The sequence below is a fragment of the Sebastes fasciatus genome, chromosome 10 (genome assembly GCF_043250625.1).
Source record: "Sebastes fasciatus isolate fSebFas1 chromosome 10, fSebFas1.pri, whole genome shotgun sequence".
In the NCBI taxonomy this organism is placed as follows: Eukaryota; Metazoa; Chordata; class Actinopteri; order Perciformes; family Sebastidae; genus Sebastes; species Sebastes fasciatus.
Window position 1 is genome coordinate 611392 of NC_133804.1, and position 15663 is coordinate 627054.

At 44.5% G+C, this 15663-nt stretch overlaps 1 protein-coding gene across 1 annotated transcript in view; it reads left to right on the forward strand.

Moving 5' to 3' along the window:
* The window catches only part of LOC141774884 (matrix-remodeling-associated protein 5), a 48122-nt gene that overhangs the window by 14547 nt on the left and 17912 nt on the right, over nt 1–15663 (forward strand). Inside the window, exons 4-7 of the mRNA XM_074647686.1 lie at nt 8760–8889; nt 9378–9616; nt 10050–10201; nt 12163–15315. Coding sequence (XP_074503787.1) covers nt 8760–8889; nt 9378–9616; nt 10050–10201; nt 12163–15315 — 3674 coding nt within the window. The remainder of the gene's footprint in view (nt 1–8759; nt 8890–9377; nt 9617–10049; nt 10202–12162; nt 15316–15663) is intronic.

Genomic DNA, 15663 nt, shown 5'->3' on the forward strand with positions numbered 1-15663 from the left:
GACCACCTTTTCAAGGGTGCTTTCACATTAGGGACCCGGGCCCGGATACGAATACACTTGTCCCCAAGACAACGTGTGGAGTCGTCCTACTTTCACATCAAACTGGATGAAATAAAAGTTTATTTAGAGCAAACCAAGGTTGGTGATTGTTTGAAAGAGTAACGACGACGGTGTTGGTGAGTTTTATTTAGTTTCTGTCCAGTTTGAATGAAGTGTTTTACGATGCTCCGCCACTAGAACAGCTGATCTCAACATAAACAAATACACGTGGATGATGACGCAAGTGTACTCGGGTACAGACCAACTTTACTAATGTGAAAGCTGAGCAGAGAGGGGGGGCAATTGTACTCGGGCACGGTACGGATCAATCGTACCTAATGACTCGATTACGGATCGACGAACCGTGCCCGAGTACGGTACGGAGCGTTCACAACGTGGATGAAGACATGTCTTGGGAGGATTTCCCTGGTCTCTGGAGGGTCGCCAGCTTCTGGTTGCTTTTCGGTTCCGGTGGAATCAGTGCATAAGTACCCACCACAAGTATGAACTGAAGACTAGGGTTGAGACTAGTTAGCTAGTATGTTGACTAGTTAGATAGGACCGGGGAGCTGGGATCTGTGGTGGCTCTTTGGATTTTATCATTGCACATGTTTCGGTGGTTGTTTTTGTGGGTTTGTAACTTCAAAATACTGTACAATGGCTAGGATTGTGAGATAGATCCGTGTCCTTTGTCAGGTCTTATGAGTTAACTTGCTTGAAGCCTGGCATGCCTCAAAATGCTTGTGTTCATGGTAAAATTTAGTTTGGAGGGTGAGGAATTAGAACATTGCTAGTGAGGAAGTTGTTACCTTAAATGTTGTCTGCAGCTTGGTCAAGCAGCTTTGGAAGCAAACGCTACAGCTCATGCTTTGTTTGGTTTTGTTGGTGAGCTTTGGTGATGTGGTCTAGGTTGCCCCTTTGTGATGTGCGTCTTGGGACGACTTGGTTGGCTTGTGAGCCTTTGTTTAGAGGAACCTTTGGGTATGCTACTTTGGTTTCGCGCTCATGGAAATTCCAGTTTGGTGTGTATTTGGTAGCTGGAGTTTTGTAAAGACAGAGCATTGAGTCAGCTTTGTCTAGCTGCAGGCCATGTGTTGTCAGACACTTGTGATGAGCTTTGGTGCTCATTTTGAGATCAACATTTTGACGTGTATTTAGGTCAGGGATGGAACCTCCTGCTGACCATACTCACTGTTCATTAGTCCTCACTTTCCTGTGTTCCTGCAAAAACCTGCATTTTGAGGTGGGTACTGTTTTGTATTGTGTCATAAGGATTTCCAAGTCAGGTGACAGATCAGGTGTTCTCAATTCACCACCTTATCTTAGCTGCTTGTTTCTCATCCTTTAATTGCTCCTCTGCATTCGAGGTTGCTGGGTGAGGGATTGGATCTGATAAGATGGAGGTTGGTGGTTTGGAGGTTTAGGTCACTATTTATATGGGAGTAGGTTTCCATGGTTGGGATCCTAGCATAGTGTAAAGCAAAAATGTAAACATTTCTCATTTTATATATTTTGTCTTTGACTTGGTGTCTGGTATTTAGGTTGTTTTGTGTTCCAGATGTCTAGGTGGAACCTTGTTCTTAAGAGGGGGGGTGTGATGCCCCTCCCCCTGTCTTGGAGGCTGCCCTGGCCAACCTCAGCAGGCAGTTGGCTGACGACGGGGGTTCTTCACTTTGATTGAGCTCACCTTGGCCTTCCAGGCTATAAAAGCTGCCCCATGAGCTCACTGTCTCCTTCTCTTCCTGCAGACACATCCACCTGACATTACCTTTGTTTGGTTCGGCACCGTCAACACCTCCACAGCACATACACAACACATCCATGCACTACATTCATTTGATGATATTATTGATCTACACACTCCATTGTTCACTCCATTTAGGTTAACCTTAGTTTAATAAATTCTTTGGTTTTATATATAACCTTGCGTGGACTCTCTTTATGTCACATTTCCTGAGCCAGAACTAAAATGCAACAATGCATGATTTTTTTTTCCTTGGTCCGGACCAAATTAACCAAACTACAGCAGGCCCGTCAAGCTTTGGATTGCTCTACTTTGAAGTAGTGTGCATAGGGTAGTAGGAATGTAGTATGGAAGATGGGGTCTTTTCTTAACCTGTCAAAAAACAAAACACAAGAGCAAAAGTGTAAGGAATGAATTAAAGTGTGTGTTTGTCGGCTCTAACGTAAGCTACAAACATTAACATGTACTGCCAACTAGATTAGGCTACTATCTACAGTAGTGACCTAACACAGTGTTACTTTTCAAGGCCAAGGAGCGTTTCATACTACATTATTTTGTGGAGTTATGTTTAAGAAAACTTTTAATGTATTTCCCCACCATGTATGAACAGTTTTGGTCAATCCGTTGCCTTGCTCAAGGGCACCACAGCAGTGCCCAGGAGGCAAACGGCTACCTGTCCAGCTACCAGACCACACTCTGTATGCTACTTGATCCGTGCAGGGAGTTGAACCCGAAAAGGAAAAATATGTTTCTTTAGGCTATCTTCTTTATAACATTTTTGCCTGGGGCAATATCATATATACGTATGTAGCCATCAAGTTCACATTTAATACAAACAATTATTTTTAAACGAGTCAGTCAAAGATGCAGTTGTCATTTCAAACAGCAAACAGCAGTTAGAACTGAGACGGCTGCATTTGTCTATCTTTTTCTGAACTAAAGGACCCATTGTTTAAAAAATGATTAAATAGTTTGAGTCACTGTCAACAGCATTTGTGCCATGTGAAAACAGACAACTTGTCAGGCATAGCACCACTGACAAAGGGGGTGAAGCTTAGCACTTAAGCTAGTAGATTGTTTGATGTTGCACATTTGGATACTCTATTCTGATTCCATATTGATTCCCGATGGTTGTTCTTTGTGTGGGGTAGAAGGCAGGGTCTGTTATATTGGGAATAAAGGGAATTTCAAAAGGACACTTCAGCAGAGCAGACATTTGGAGGGTTACCAAGCCTTTAGGGAGCTAACAGGCTCCTCTAAATTTCTAAACAGTAGACCACCCTGCTAAGTGGTGTGCAGACCAGTCTGTATTTCCAAACTGTTGGTATACAGTATGTTCACACCAGGCATGTTTGAGTGTTTTATTTGCACTCCAGGCCTGTTTTCCTTTAGTTTGGAGCAATGCTGTATGAGTTCAAAAGGAAATTGCTCCAAAAAATGCAGGCATCCCTCCTCTTTCAAAGGAAGAGCTGATTGTTCGGTGAATGGCGGGCCGTGGAGGATGGTATGGACCATCTAAGCACCTGGCATAGCGCTGGGGCTTAGGATCCATGTGCTCTGTCATGATACAGTAATGATGAATTATGGAAAATAGCACATCTGCGATGATTAAAGCTGAAATCAAATGAAGTTCCTCCAGGGATCTCTAATCACAAGTCCTGTTGCATTGGGTGTGCATGTAATACTGTATTTGGTTGCGAGGTCTGGTTCACTTATAATTGGGTCAACTTACAATTTTCAAAAGTACAACAAGGGAAACTGAACTGAGAACAATAAAGTGAAGGTACAGTTGTAAACTTTTAGAGCCTCTGTACGCTTCAAACTAAGTGCTTGGCATGCTCGTCTAACGGCATCTGAACCCCCCCACACCTTTAACCACATCTGACTTGGGGGTGGTGCAGAGGTAAGAAAGTAGGCTGATGAAGCTGTCTTTACTTATTCTTCGTCCAACTTCTGACACTTTTTGGCTGGACCGCAGAGGGCCAGCCCTACAAACCCAAACGTCTGTCACTGAGTGACTGACTGAGTGAGTGACAGAGTGATGAAGTTACAGGATTGGTCGGCCGAGTGTTGGAGTTTCCTCATTGACCGCTGCTCTTTCAAAATGAAAAGTCCTTTATGCAAATGAGCTTGTCCAGCGCGACCTCATGAAACTTGGACCAAGCTGTCAAACTAGGCAATCTATTTCTAAATGAAACAAGATTCAGTAGTGGCACAGCAGATTTCCCGCTTCAAATGTTTTAAAAAGTACATTTTGGTGGATTGTTTAGATGGAAAAGAAAGTTTACCAGCAGGACGTCATGTTGTTTCCTGTTTGAAAAGGCAAGCAGAAAGCCAGGGACCAATCAGGTGCATTCCACGATAGGCTACGTTACCGCTTGAACGGCCAATTGAGTGGAGCAGCGCGTCCCCTAGTGTCTTCGCCGGACCTGGTGGACTACCGCTGGATTTAACATTATAGATACTGACTATTTGTATAACAATTAAGCCACAAATTCACTGACTGACCATACACGGTCCAGCCATGTACTCGGTTTTGATCGAGTCTTGTTGCATGTACAATCAAGTGCACCACCATGAATGCCTTCGAGGAGAGATTGTCCGAAAGTAGCCTGACAACACCAAACAAAAAGAAGAAATAATCAAAAGTGTCTTTAATGACACTACCGTCGAGTATTAGACCAGCTTCAGTGTGCCGGGAAATGTATTCTACGAATGCTTGGAATCCTTGTATAAGAGCAAATCATACTGCCAGGGTTAAAGGTTCAGTTCCCAATGGAGAAATTTGGTACTGAAAGACATGAAAGTGACCACTAGATGATATATCGTGAGCTGGCTGTTTTATTGATGGCAGTTGGAAAAACGCAGAATCTCCCATATGTGTTCAATTGGGCAGAATAACTGCATCCAGGGAATGTAGTGTTTTACAGTATAGGAATTTACTACAGGATAGTAGACTCTGTTAGACAATGTGCTCTGCTGATTCCTGTTATTGGAAAGCCTGGCTGACTCTCATACGCTGAATTCTGTCAATGCTGTTGGCCTCTGCCAAAACAGCGTGCTCTGTTGCGTTCGTTTGATGAATAATATCTTTGGCTCTGTCATCTACTGTTCTATACTGTACTTGGCAATCAGTTTGACTCTTTGACAGAATGTCTGCTGTAATGTGCTGAAACCTGAAGACTCCAAGGAAGGTTTTTTCAATAGTTCTTTGTATTTTGGTTGCTGATATAAATATGTGCCGGGGCCCTATGCACATAGAGCCCTGCTGCTTTAAAGTGTTGCATTGATGTTGTTTACAAGAGAGGAAAACTAATTTAAAAAATGCTGAATTTCTAAACGCATGCTGGGCCAGTGTTTACTGTGAAGGTTGTGAAGTGGATGTATGGTGGTAATTCTTGATCTGTGAGTGTGTTTCCTCTGACAAATGATGAAATACATTAACTGCAGTGCAGTACGTGTGTCCTCTATGTGTGACTCGTTGTGTCGGTGTCTGATCGTTTTGCAGGGGCATGTCCACACACAAATTGTGTGGATTTTGTGAAACTAGTTTTATTAAAAAAAAAAATCTCTTACCAGCTTCAGTCGTACTCGCACTGTTTGTCCCTTCGCTGCCTCCGTACACGTGTGTTTGTTTTTGTTTGTGCCGGTGGGTGAGCACTGCTGGCGTCTCAGCTGTCTTTCCTCTCGTTTTGTTGCTGTTTCTTCACTGTTCTCCTGAGTTTTGTTGTGTTCCGTCTCGTTCCCACTCTTGTTCTCCGTCTTTTGTTTTTTGTTTTTTGTTTTCCCTCTGCTCCCGTTCGCTGCACTCTCCTCGCCAGTTAGCTGCTAACTCGCTAGCGGAGCTGCCCTGCATGTTTCTCTGTCCCCCTCAACTCCTCTCGGACACTCCACCACTGGAATTACAATAATCATCTGGCTGTTCTCCTCATCATCTGTACCCATCTGTATCGTGGGAACCTCAGGACCACCGAACTCACTTTCCCTACAGTCACATCATTCGAATCCCTCGCCTTCAAAACCTCCTCCAACACAGTCATTCTCATTTACCGCCCACCTAAACCAAATTCATCCTTCCTCTCCGATCTGTCTGAACTCCTCATCCTAGCATCATCCCTCCCCTTACCCCTACTGCTACTGGGCGACTTCAACATCCACATGGACTCCCCCACCTGTAAACTTGCCTCTGATTTCTCCACTCTACTGGACAACTTCAACCTCACCCAGCACATCACCTTCCCCACACACAATAAAGGCCATATTCTGGATCTCGTCTGCTCTGCCAACGTCCCGGTTCTGAACATCCAACCATCCCCCTTTCCCCTATCTGATCACAAACTCATCCAATTCACAATCCCTTCCCCATCACCCCGTCTGAAACTCCCCAGAGTCATCTCATTCCGCAACATCAAGTCCATTGATCCCCTCCATCTCTCCGACCTGCTATCTGCTGCCCTCCACCTGGACCCACCCCCCACCTCGCCCGATGATCTCACCAACCACCTCAACGCCACCCTGTCTGCCTCCCTCAACTCACTGGCCCCCCTGAGAACCAAAACTGTTTCATTCAACACCTCCTCCCCCTGGTTCACACCCCACCTCAGAAAACTCAAACAGACCGGCCGCCAACTTGAACGCCTCTGGAGAAAATCATCACTCACTGTTCACCTCGAAGCCTACAAATCTCACCTCATCACCTACAAAGACGCCATCACTGCTGCCAAATCTGACTACTTCTCCACCATCATCAATGACCCCACCCGTAACCCCCGAACCCTCTTCTCCACTGTCAACACTCTCCTCAAGCCTCGTGCCAACACCCTCTCTGACCCCTCACCCGATCTATGTAACTCATTCCTTCAGTTCTTCAGCGACAAAATCACCACCATCAACAACTCACTGCTCCCCGTGTCTGACCCAGCAGCAACCACACCGACCCCTTTTCTCTCCATCCCTCTGGACCCCCTGACTCCTCCCCCCCAGCACCGCCTCTCCCGGTTCGACCCTGTTGACTCAGCAACCATTGCCAAACTCATCAGCACATCCAAACCCACCACCTGCTCCCTGGACCCCCTCCCCACCCCCCTGCTGAAGTCCTGCCTCCCTGTCCTATGCCCCTACCTCACCGACCTCTTCAACTCCTCACTGTCCCATGGAACTGTCCCCTCAGCCTTCAAAACTGCTGCTGTCACCCCCACACTCAAGAAACCTGGTCTGGACCCCTCCTGTCTCAATCACTACCGCCCTATCTCCAACCTCCCCTTCCTCTCCAAAACCCTCGAACGCCTCGTCTCCACCCAGCTCCAATCCCACCTGCATTCCAACAACCTGCTTGAACCCCTCCAATCTGGCTTTCGCCCCCTCCACAGCACAGAAACTGCACTCCTCCAAGTCCTCAATAACCTCCTCACCTCTGCTGACACCGGAGCCCTCAACATCCTCATCCTCCTGGACCTGAGTGCAGCTTTCGATACCGTGAGTCACAACATTCTTCTCACCAGACTCCAAGACATCGGTATCGAAGGTACTGCACTCAGCTGGCTCCAGTCATACCTCACCAACAGATCTCACTTCATCTCCCTTCACAACAACTCCTCTGCCACATCCACAGTCACACAAGGTGTCCCCCAAGGCTCTGTACTCGGTCCACTCCTGTTCATAATCTACTTATTCCTCCTCGGTCAGATCCTACGCCACTTCAACCTGGACTTCCACTGCTATGCTGACGACACTCAGATCTACCTCAGCACCAACACCCCTCACAACCCACCGCTCTCCCACATCAACTCCTGCCTCTCTGCAATTAAAGCCTGGATGCAACAGAACTTTCTAAAACTCAACAGCGACAAAACACAACTCCTCCTCATCGGTTCCAAATCCACCCTCACCAAAACCAACAACCTCACACTCAACATCGATGGCACTTCTGTTTCCCCCTCCCCCCAGGCACGTAACCTTGGCGTGATCTTCGACTCCACCCTTTCCCTTGAGCCCCACATCCGCCAACTGGTCAAAATATCCTTCTTCCACCTTCGCAATATCGCAAAAATCCGTCCGTCCCTCACACCCCCTACAGCAGAGAAACTCATCCACGCCTTCATCTCCTCCCGTCTTGACTATTGCAACTCACTCCTCTATGGCATCAGCAACACCTCCATAAATAAATTACAACTGGTCCAGAATGCAGCTGCCCGACTCCTCACCCACACCAAATCATGGCATCATATCACCCCAGTCCTGAAAGACCTTCACTGGCTCCCCGTCTCCCACCGGATCTCCTACAAAATCCTGACCCTCACCTACAAAGCCCTCCACCAACTTGCACCCCCCTATCTCTCTGAACTCCTCTTCCCCTACCAACCTCAACGGTCCCTCAGATCCACCTCGGCTGGTTTACTCTCCACCCCCACGTCCAAACTCCGCAGCTTTGGGGACAGAGCATTCTCCAGGGCAGCTCCCAAGCTCTGGAACTCACTCCCCAATCTCATCAGAGACTCCGATTCCATCACCACATTCCAGTCCCGCCTCAAAACACATCTTTTCTCATCTGCTTACCCGTAGCCCCCTCCTTCCCCCTACCCATCAGTCCATGTGTATGTATGTGATTGTGCCTGTGTATGTCGCTTTTTGTCGTTCGTCTCCTGTCTGTCTGTCTCACACCGTTTTCCCCCCGACTATGTTAAAGCGTCTTTGAGATTACTATAAAGTGCTATATAAATCCAATATATTATTATTATTATTATTATTAACTGTGGTTCAAAGGGTGACTAAGGTCTCGCAGTGATCAATCTTTTCTTCTTTCCATCCATTCTGTCCAGTTATCTTTCCCCCCTTTATTTGAAAGGTCACCTTACCCAGACACACATGCAAGCACTGACTGATAACTAATAATTTCCTATCCCTCTGACCCCCCTTATGACCCACTGTTACTCTTTCATCCCAGTAACTGGTCCTGTTTCTTCTCTCTCTCTCACAGTTATAACAGCGTGACGGAGGTGGAGGGGTCAGAATTCAGGTCACTACTGCAACTGGAAATGCTCATGTTGCATGGCAACGACATTAGCACAATCCACCCTGGGGCGTTTTACAGCCTGAGATCACTACAGGTAGATTTTGTGGTTGTGTGTATGTATGGGGGTGTGTATTACTCATGTTGTGGGGACATAAATCTGTTTACACAGTCATTGTGGGGACTCGTCTTCCTTTTGGGGACAAAATGCATGTTCCCATAACGTAAATCATTACATTTTAAGATGAAGACTTGGTTTAAGGTTAGGGTATGGTTAGGTTTAAGTTAAGGTTAGGGTTAGTTCATCATTGAGAATTAAGTCCCATAACTTATTGGACTTATTGTTTCCTGGGGCAGCCATTTCCAGCAAACAAGCTTAGACAAGCCAGGTGTACACTACCTAAGATGACAATATTTTTTGTCAGGAGTTGGTTAACGTAACCAGAGCTAGAAGGCTGCTAAATATGGACTTACGCTAGATTCCTTCTGTCCCCAGTCTCCAATTATAAAACCTCTAATTTGCTAATTGCTTAATAGTTTTAATGTTCAATAAATGTCAGTATAACACTAAGTCTTTTTTTACAGATCTTGAAGTTGAGTTACAACAAGCTAATATCTTTGAACCCGGCTTTGTTTGAGGGCCTTGTTGGCTTAATCCGTCTTCATCTGGACCACAACCTCATCGACTTTATCGAGCCATACTCCTTCTCTGGCCTGACCTCCCTAAAACTCCTACAGCTGGAGGGGAACCTTCTCAAAGAGATCCACCCTCATACCTTCATAACGGTGTCACTACTAGGAAGCTTTTGGACCTCTGGACTCAAGTAAGGAATAAAGACAGTGGATATTTCGCTTATTTTTTGGAAAATTTAATTTGTATTGAAATTGAAGTGTTTAGTGAAATTGTATAGCAAACTATTTATATTAGTTTAATAGTAAGTAAATATATCTTGGCAAGAATGCAAAGATTATTTTAATTTGAAACCAGTTAGACTTGCAGAGGTGTCCCTGCTTTCAGGAATGTCATCAAAATTGAATTAATGTAGTTTGCATCTTCCCTCCAGTTAAAAGATACTTACTGTATATGCCCAGATTGCTTATAGGTATAAAGTTGCTATACCTGTACCTCATACCTTATGGATACTACAGTATGTTTGTTTCCCTGCCTTCTGCACATTGCATGAAATGATAGGCATCATCCCCCTGCCACTCTGCAGATAAATAAGTGCAGGAAATTATATAATGTTTTTGTTTCAGACACTTACACCTGTCAGACAATCTGTTGGAGCAGCTCCCTGCAGCAGCACTGAAGACAGCTCCCAGGCTTGAGATCCTCTCTCTACATGGTAATCCCTGGACCTGTGACTGTCAACTGCACTGGTTAATAGAATGGAGCTCCACACATGAAGGTAAGGGTGCATGAATGAATACTCCAATCTTATTTTCTCACACTATAGAACACAATTCCTTACTTCTTCACTTTTGTGGTGCCAAAAAGTTTTGTCTATACCTGGTGACAAACGACTTAGCAACTATGTTAATGTTCGTAGAGGGACAGTGAAAATATTTAGCGCTGCATTAATCATATTTTTGGCCACCTGGGGAAAGTACAAACAAGCTGAAAACACAACATTGACATATTATCACTTATTAAAGTAATTTAGGCTTGTGTTTGTGTCGACCAGATATTGATTTTCCTTTTAGCTCAGTTTTAGTCTCCACCAACTCCTGAGTAAAATATCTCGGTAGCTACTTTAGCTATAAAATGCTCCACTTTGTTCACCAGCCAGTTGCTATTTTAGTATGTATGTCGTTTGGTGCTGGGCAAGTAGGTTTATCAAGGGAAAACAACTTTATTAGAGCACTGAGAGTGGACTAAAACAGAAAATGTCAGGCCCTTTAAACCAAAACAATGAGCTAATAGTATAGCTAAAACACTCCGTAGCACAGCGGGGAACTGAAGAGTCGGGTGATAATTCTCTGGTTTCATCACTACTGTATTTGCAACCCCCTTCACATTTCATATAAAAGTAAGCGTCATAAAAAAATGATATGATGGTTTAGTGCAGCTTTACACCTGCAATTACAGATTTTTTTGTCTACTTGGGGGCAGTGGAAATAAGTTGTGAACACAAGATTGAAAGCAAACAGTTACTGATTTACACATCCAGCACTTACGGAGTAACATTGTCATTTATTTGGAGTCATGTTTCTGACCACCTGGCAAATATGAGTTCAATATTCACTCTCTTTTAACTCTGTTTTTGGTTTCCAACAACTCCTAAGGGAAATGTCTGACTTTTTAGCTACTAAACACTCCACTGTGTTCACCAGCTAGTCATTACCTGTATCTGTCTGCTGTTTGGTGGTGAGCAGGTAATGGCCAGTGAGCTTTTTCACTAAAATCAGCTGCCTGCTGCAGCTCAAAACAACTTTATTAGAGCGGTGAGAGTGAACGGAAACAGTACATTTGTGAGTTATACAGCTAAACAATGAGCTGAAACTCACTATAAAACTTGGTAAAGCTAAGGGGGAGCTGCTGATACAGGTGATAATTCTCTGTAGGTTCATCACTACATGCAACCCTTTTCACATTTTCACATTGTTTTTCTCATGCTGTTTGATAAGAATATAGATTATAGCCACTTTAAGGAACAATATCTGTCACAATAGAAATGTAGATGTAGATCAAGACACTGAGCAACTTGACTTGATTGGCTCCTGCATGAACACTACTGTAAATCAATCATCTAAGGGCAAGAAAGACAACATATTAACTTGTAACCTATTTCTATATTATGATTATATGCATACAAAGAATAATGTCTCTGGGCTTCAGACGTGTGTTTTTAACCAGAAGCAGAGCATAGTGTTGGCCGAAAATGTTGCATATCTGCCATCCAGCTTCTGCACGACATATGTAGGACAGCTACTCTCAATACATTGCCTGTATTTGATCAATATGCAGTCTAGAAAATTGATTACATCGTTCCTTTTCCTTTATCCCTCTTTCGCATTCAATATTTTTCATGACACATGTGCTTTGTCTCATTTGTCTTTGTTACGTTTTCGCAAATCATCTTTAACCAGTCCCATATGCTAGCTGTTTGTATCAACAGAAGAGTTGATAATATATCATGTTATATGTCATGTGTTTATGGCCTTCTTCATCTGAAAATAGGGGTTTGTGACTGCCAGAACTTTATTAGTGGATGCATGAACCTTTACTGAACTCAAACTCATGAAGAGATCAAATTGTATTTGCATTTTTTCAAACTCCTCCTTTGTCTTTCCCTCCAATTCCTCTGATTGTTTCCATTATCCCTTATCGTCCTGCCTTTTTATCTCTTCCTCTCTCCCCCTCTACCAGGAGTAATAAAGTGTAAGAAGGAACGTGGCTCCAGTGAAACTTGCCCTCAGTGCTCCTCTCCTCAACCCCTGAATGAGACCCTTTTGCTAGGACTGACTCCCGACAAGCTTACCTGTGAACGACCAGCTCTTCGCTCAGCCCTCAAAAAGTGGGATAATCCTGTGTGGGCTGAATCTGAAGCAGAACCCGACCTCCCGTACACCCGTGACTTTGAGAAGCCTTTAGGCCATCTGACCATCGTTCTCTCTGACAGCCATGGAAACAGTGCTCACGTCGCATGTGATATGCGACATCCTGGAGACAGTTCACCCATGACTTGGACAGCAAATCCACATTCAACTGGGGGGTTGTCTGTCAATGTGTCACTGGGGACTGTCCTTGAGTGTGAAATTGATCGGGAGAAATTGCAAAACCTATGGCAATTGGTCGCATATTACTATGAAAGCCCTGCTATCTTGGAGAGAGGTCAGCAGAGAGGAAATGCAAGCAGAGTAACCTATCAATATGTCCAAGTCGTAAATGAAAATTCCCCATATTTCACAGAATTAAAAGGGTATTTGGTAGCAGAGCCCTCTTGGCTGCTTCAACCCAGAGTCACTTTGAGGCTCAACAGACAGCAGACAACAACCAAGAAACTGGTGATGGATTTCACTACTGTAATAACCAAGCATATCAACAGCCATAGAGGGCCGGCAGAGGACAATGTCCTTGCCACGCCCTGGGCTCTAATTCGTAGAGGGACAGCACGGCGGGTTCAGACCGCTCTTGAGGGTTCAAAAGTTAACTTGGAGTGCAACGTTGTCACTTCAGATCCTGAGGTTAAAGTAGAGTGGATGCTTCCAGATTTGTCCATTGTGGAAGATGCAACTGATAAAATTGAAATTTCTGAAAGAGAAGAACTTGTGATTTTAAATGCCACACTGTTTGACTCGGGCCTTTACCACTGCATGGTCAGAACCAAAGCCGGTGTGGACTTGATGCCTCTGAGGCTCACCATCAAAGAACTCTCACTCAGCCCCACCGCTTTCAATGGTCAGAAAATTGTAGTTGAAAAAGGACAGTCTTTTTCCCTACCTTGTGAGGTGACCTCAGTCCAGCCCAGTCAAACTATGTGGTACTTACCCAAAAACCAAATTCTTCTACCCACGCAACAGACAAGACGGACAGAAGTGATGGAAAATGGGACTTTGGTTGTAAGGAGGTTGACACAGGAAGATGCAGGGGAATACAACTGCTTGGCCTCAAATCTGTATGGAGTTGACATGCTATCACACCTGGTGGAAGTAACAGGAGAAAAGGCCTCTGATAGGGCCAAAGTACAGACTGCGGAAGAGCAGCAGATCTTGCCAGTTGACGTGGAGGAAGGAGAGGGTTCAGGGGGAGATTACCAGGAAATTATACGTCCTTTTTCTACGCAGTTCCCCAGGAAGGTAGCAACACAGCAAAGGAATCCTAATGAGTTTTCAAAAAGGATAAGAATTAAAGATTCTAAGAGAAAACCCAATAAATCTGTTAAGGAATTAGATCCAAGTCGTTGGGCAGAGATACTGGCTAAAGCTAATGCTAAACCAAGTGTTGCTCTGCCCACAAAACAGTCATTACCAGAGCCCAGCATTGAAACTGTCCAATCAAGTACGTCCAAACCTACTACGACAACTGCTACTACTGCTACATTCAAACATGCTCCGACAACTGCTACTACTGCTAACAACTTACCCCCTGCTGCTACCCCTCCTGATATTAGGATAGAGACAACAAATTTGCCCATCAGCAGAAAAGCTAAGACTGAAGCCTATTCTACAGAGAAGAAAAGATATAACTCTGAAACATTGCAAAGTCTGCCAGAGGTTTTACAACCTCCGCCTTCCAGAAGTACAGAACCAACCGCACATCGTGTTAGTGGGATCGCAGAAAAAGCAGGAGCTGTCACAGACCCCCCTGCTGTTGGATCTCCTCAGCCAGTCGATCAGTCAGAAAATAAGCACTCTGGAGAGGGGAGAAGGAACAACAACCTTATTCCTGGTCAGTCAAACAGGAGAAGGCCGCCTTATAGACGTAGAAAACCCCCAATGAGAAGAGTCCGTCCTCACCATTCAGCAAACAAGCCCCAAACAACTGTTCCCCCAACAACAACCACTACACCAACAACAACGACGATCACAACTACAACTACCACTACTACTACTACTACTACTACTACTACTATTACTACTACAACAACTGTTCCAACCACAGTGGAAAACGATGAATCTTTATCTGCTGAGTATCAGACAGAGGAAGATGAAGGTGAATACTTTGAAGAATATAATTACAAGGATAGTGGTAGTTTGGATGCCAAGGAAGATGATCTTGACCTTACCACATTACTATCAGTTAGAGAAAAAGAAGTAGGTAGCTCTCCACCTAATCCAAAGACGATTGTCACTCCAAAGCTCGTTAGTACCCCTCATCCAAATGAAAGGACTGTTGAAGAGAAAGAGGATGACACTGTAAAGCTAAGGGTATCTGAGACACAGAGGGTCGAGATCAGAACACAAACTAAAGAAAAGGACAGAGACAGTAAAGATCTTACAGAAGAGGGTGAGAGGGAGGTAATAACAGCAATGGAAGGGCAAGAAAAACACAAAACAGACACAGATGGCAGTGTGAAAGACACAGAAAAATCTGAAAAAGAGTGGGTTACACAGAGCCACAATACGCGGGATAGTATCCGGTTAACCACACAAAATAAACCACAACCTAACACTCAACCTTCACCAGAACAAAATACACCAACCCAAGCAAGATCTTCATCTACCAAGGTCATTACCTCACATTCAACAAGAGACAGAACAAGAGAAGAAGTCACACAGAAAGAGGATAAAGACGTAAACAAGCCAAAAGTGAAGCTTGAGATCGACAGTTTCCCAATAATGGAGCCGGTTCACCCCTGGCTCCATCAGAACAAACAGGGAGAAGGGCAAACTACTACTTCTAGGACGACACACACAAACCAAGACAGAAATACAGGAAGACAAGGGGAAATGAATCCAGGCAGGCATTCCCAGCCGCCCAGAGTCCCACCGACGTCCCATTGGCCTTCACAACATCATCATTACTACCCCTTCTACCCTTCCTGGCCAGGTCAAAGCTCATTTCCTCATCCAAGGCAAGGTAAATAAAGCTGCTGACCAAATGTGATTGATAAAAAGTGTAAGAGATAAAGAATGATAAACAAGATGATTATAATGACTTGACTAGCTAACAGAAGTGTGGACTCGGGTCACATGGCTTGGACTTGAGTCAGACTTGAGTCACGAATTTGATGATTTGAGACTTGACTCGACAAAATAAAAAAAGACTTGCAAGTTGACTTGGACTTTAACACCAATGACTCATGACTTCACTTGGACTTGAGAATTTTGACTTGAAAATACTGGATACCTTCCCCCATGCCCGCAGATTAAAAAAGTATGTTATACAAAAAGAGTGTGCATGGAAATGATAAACTGCCCGGCATGA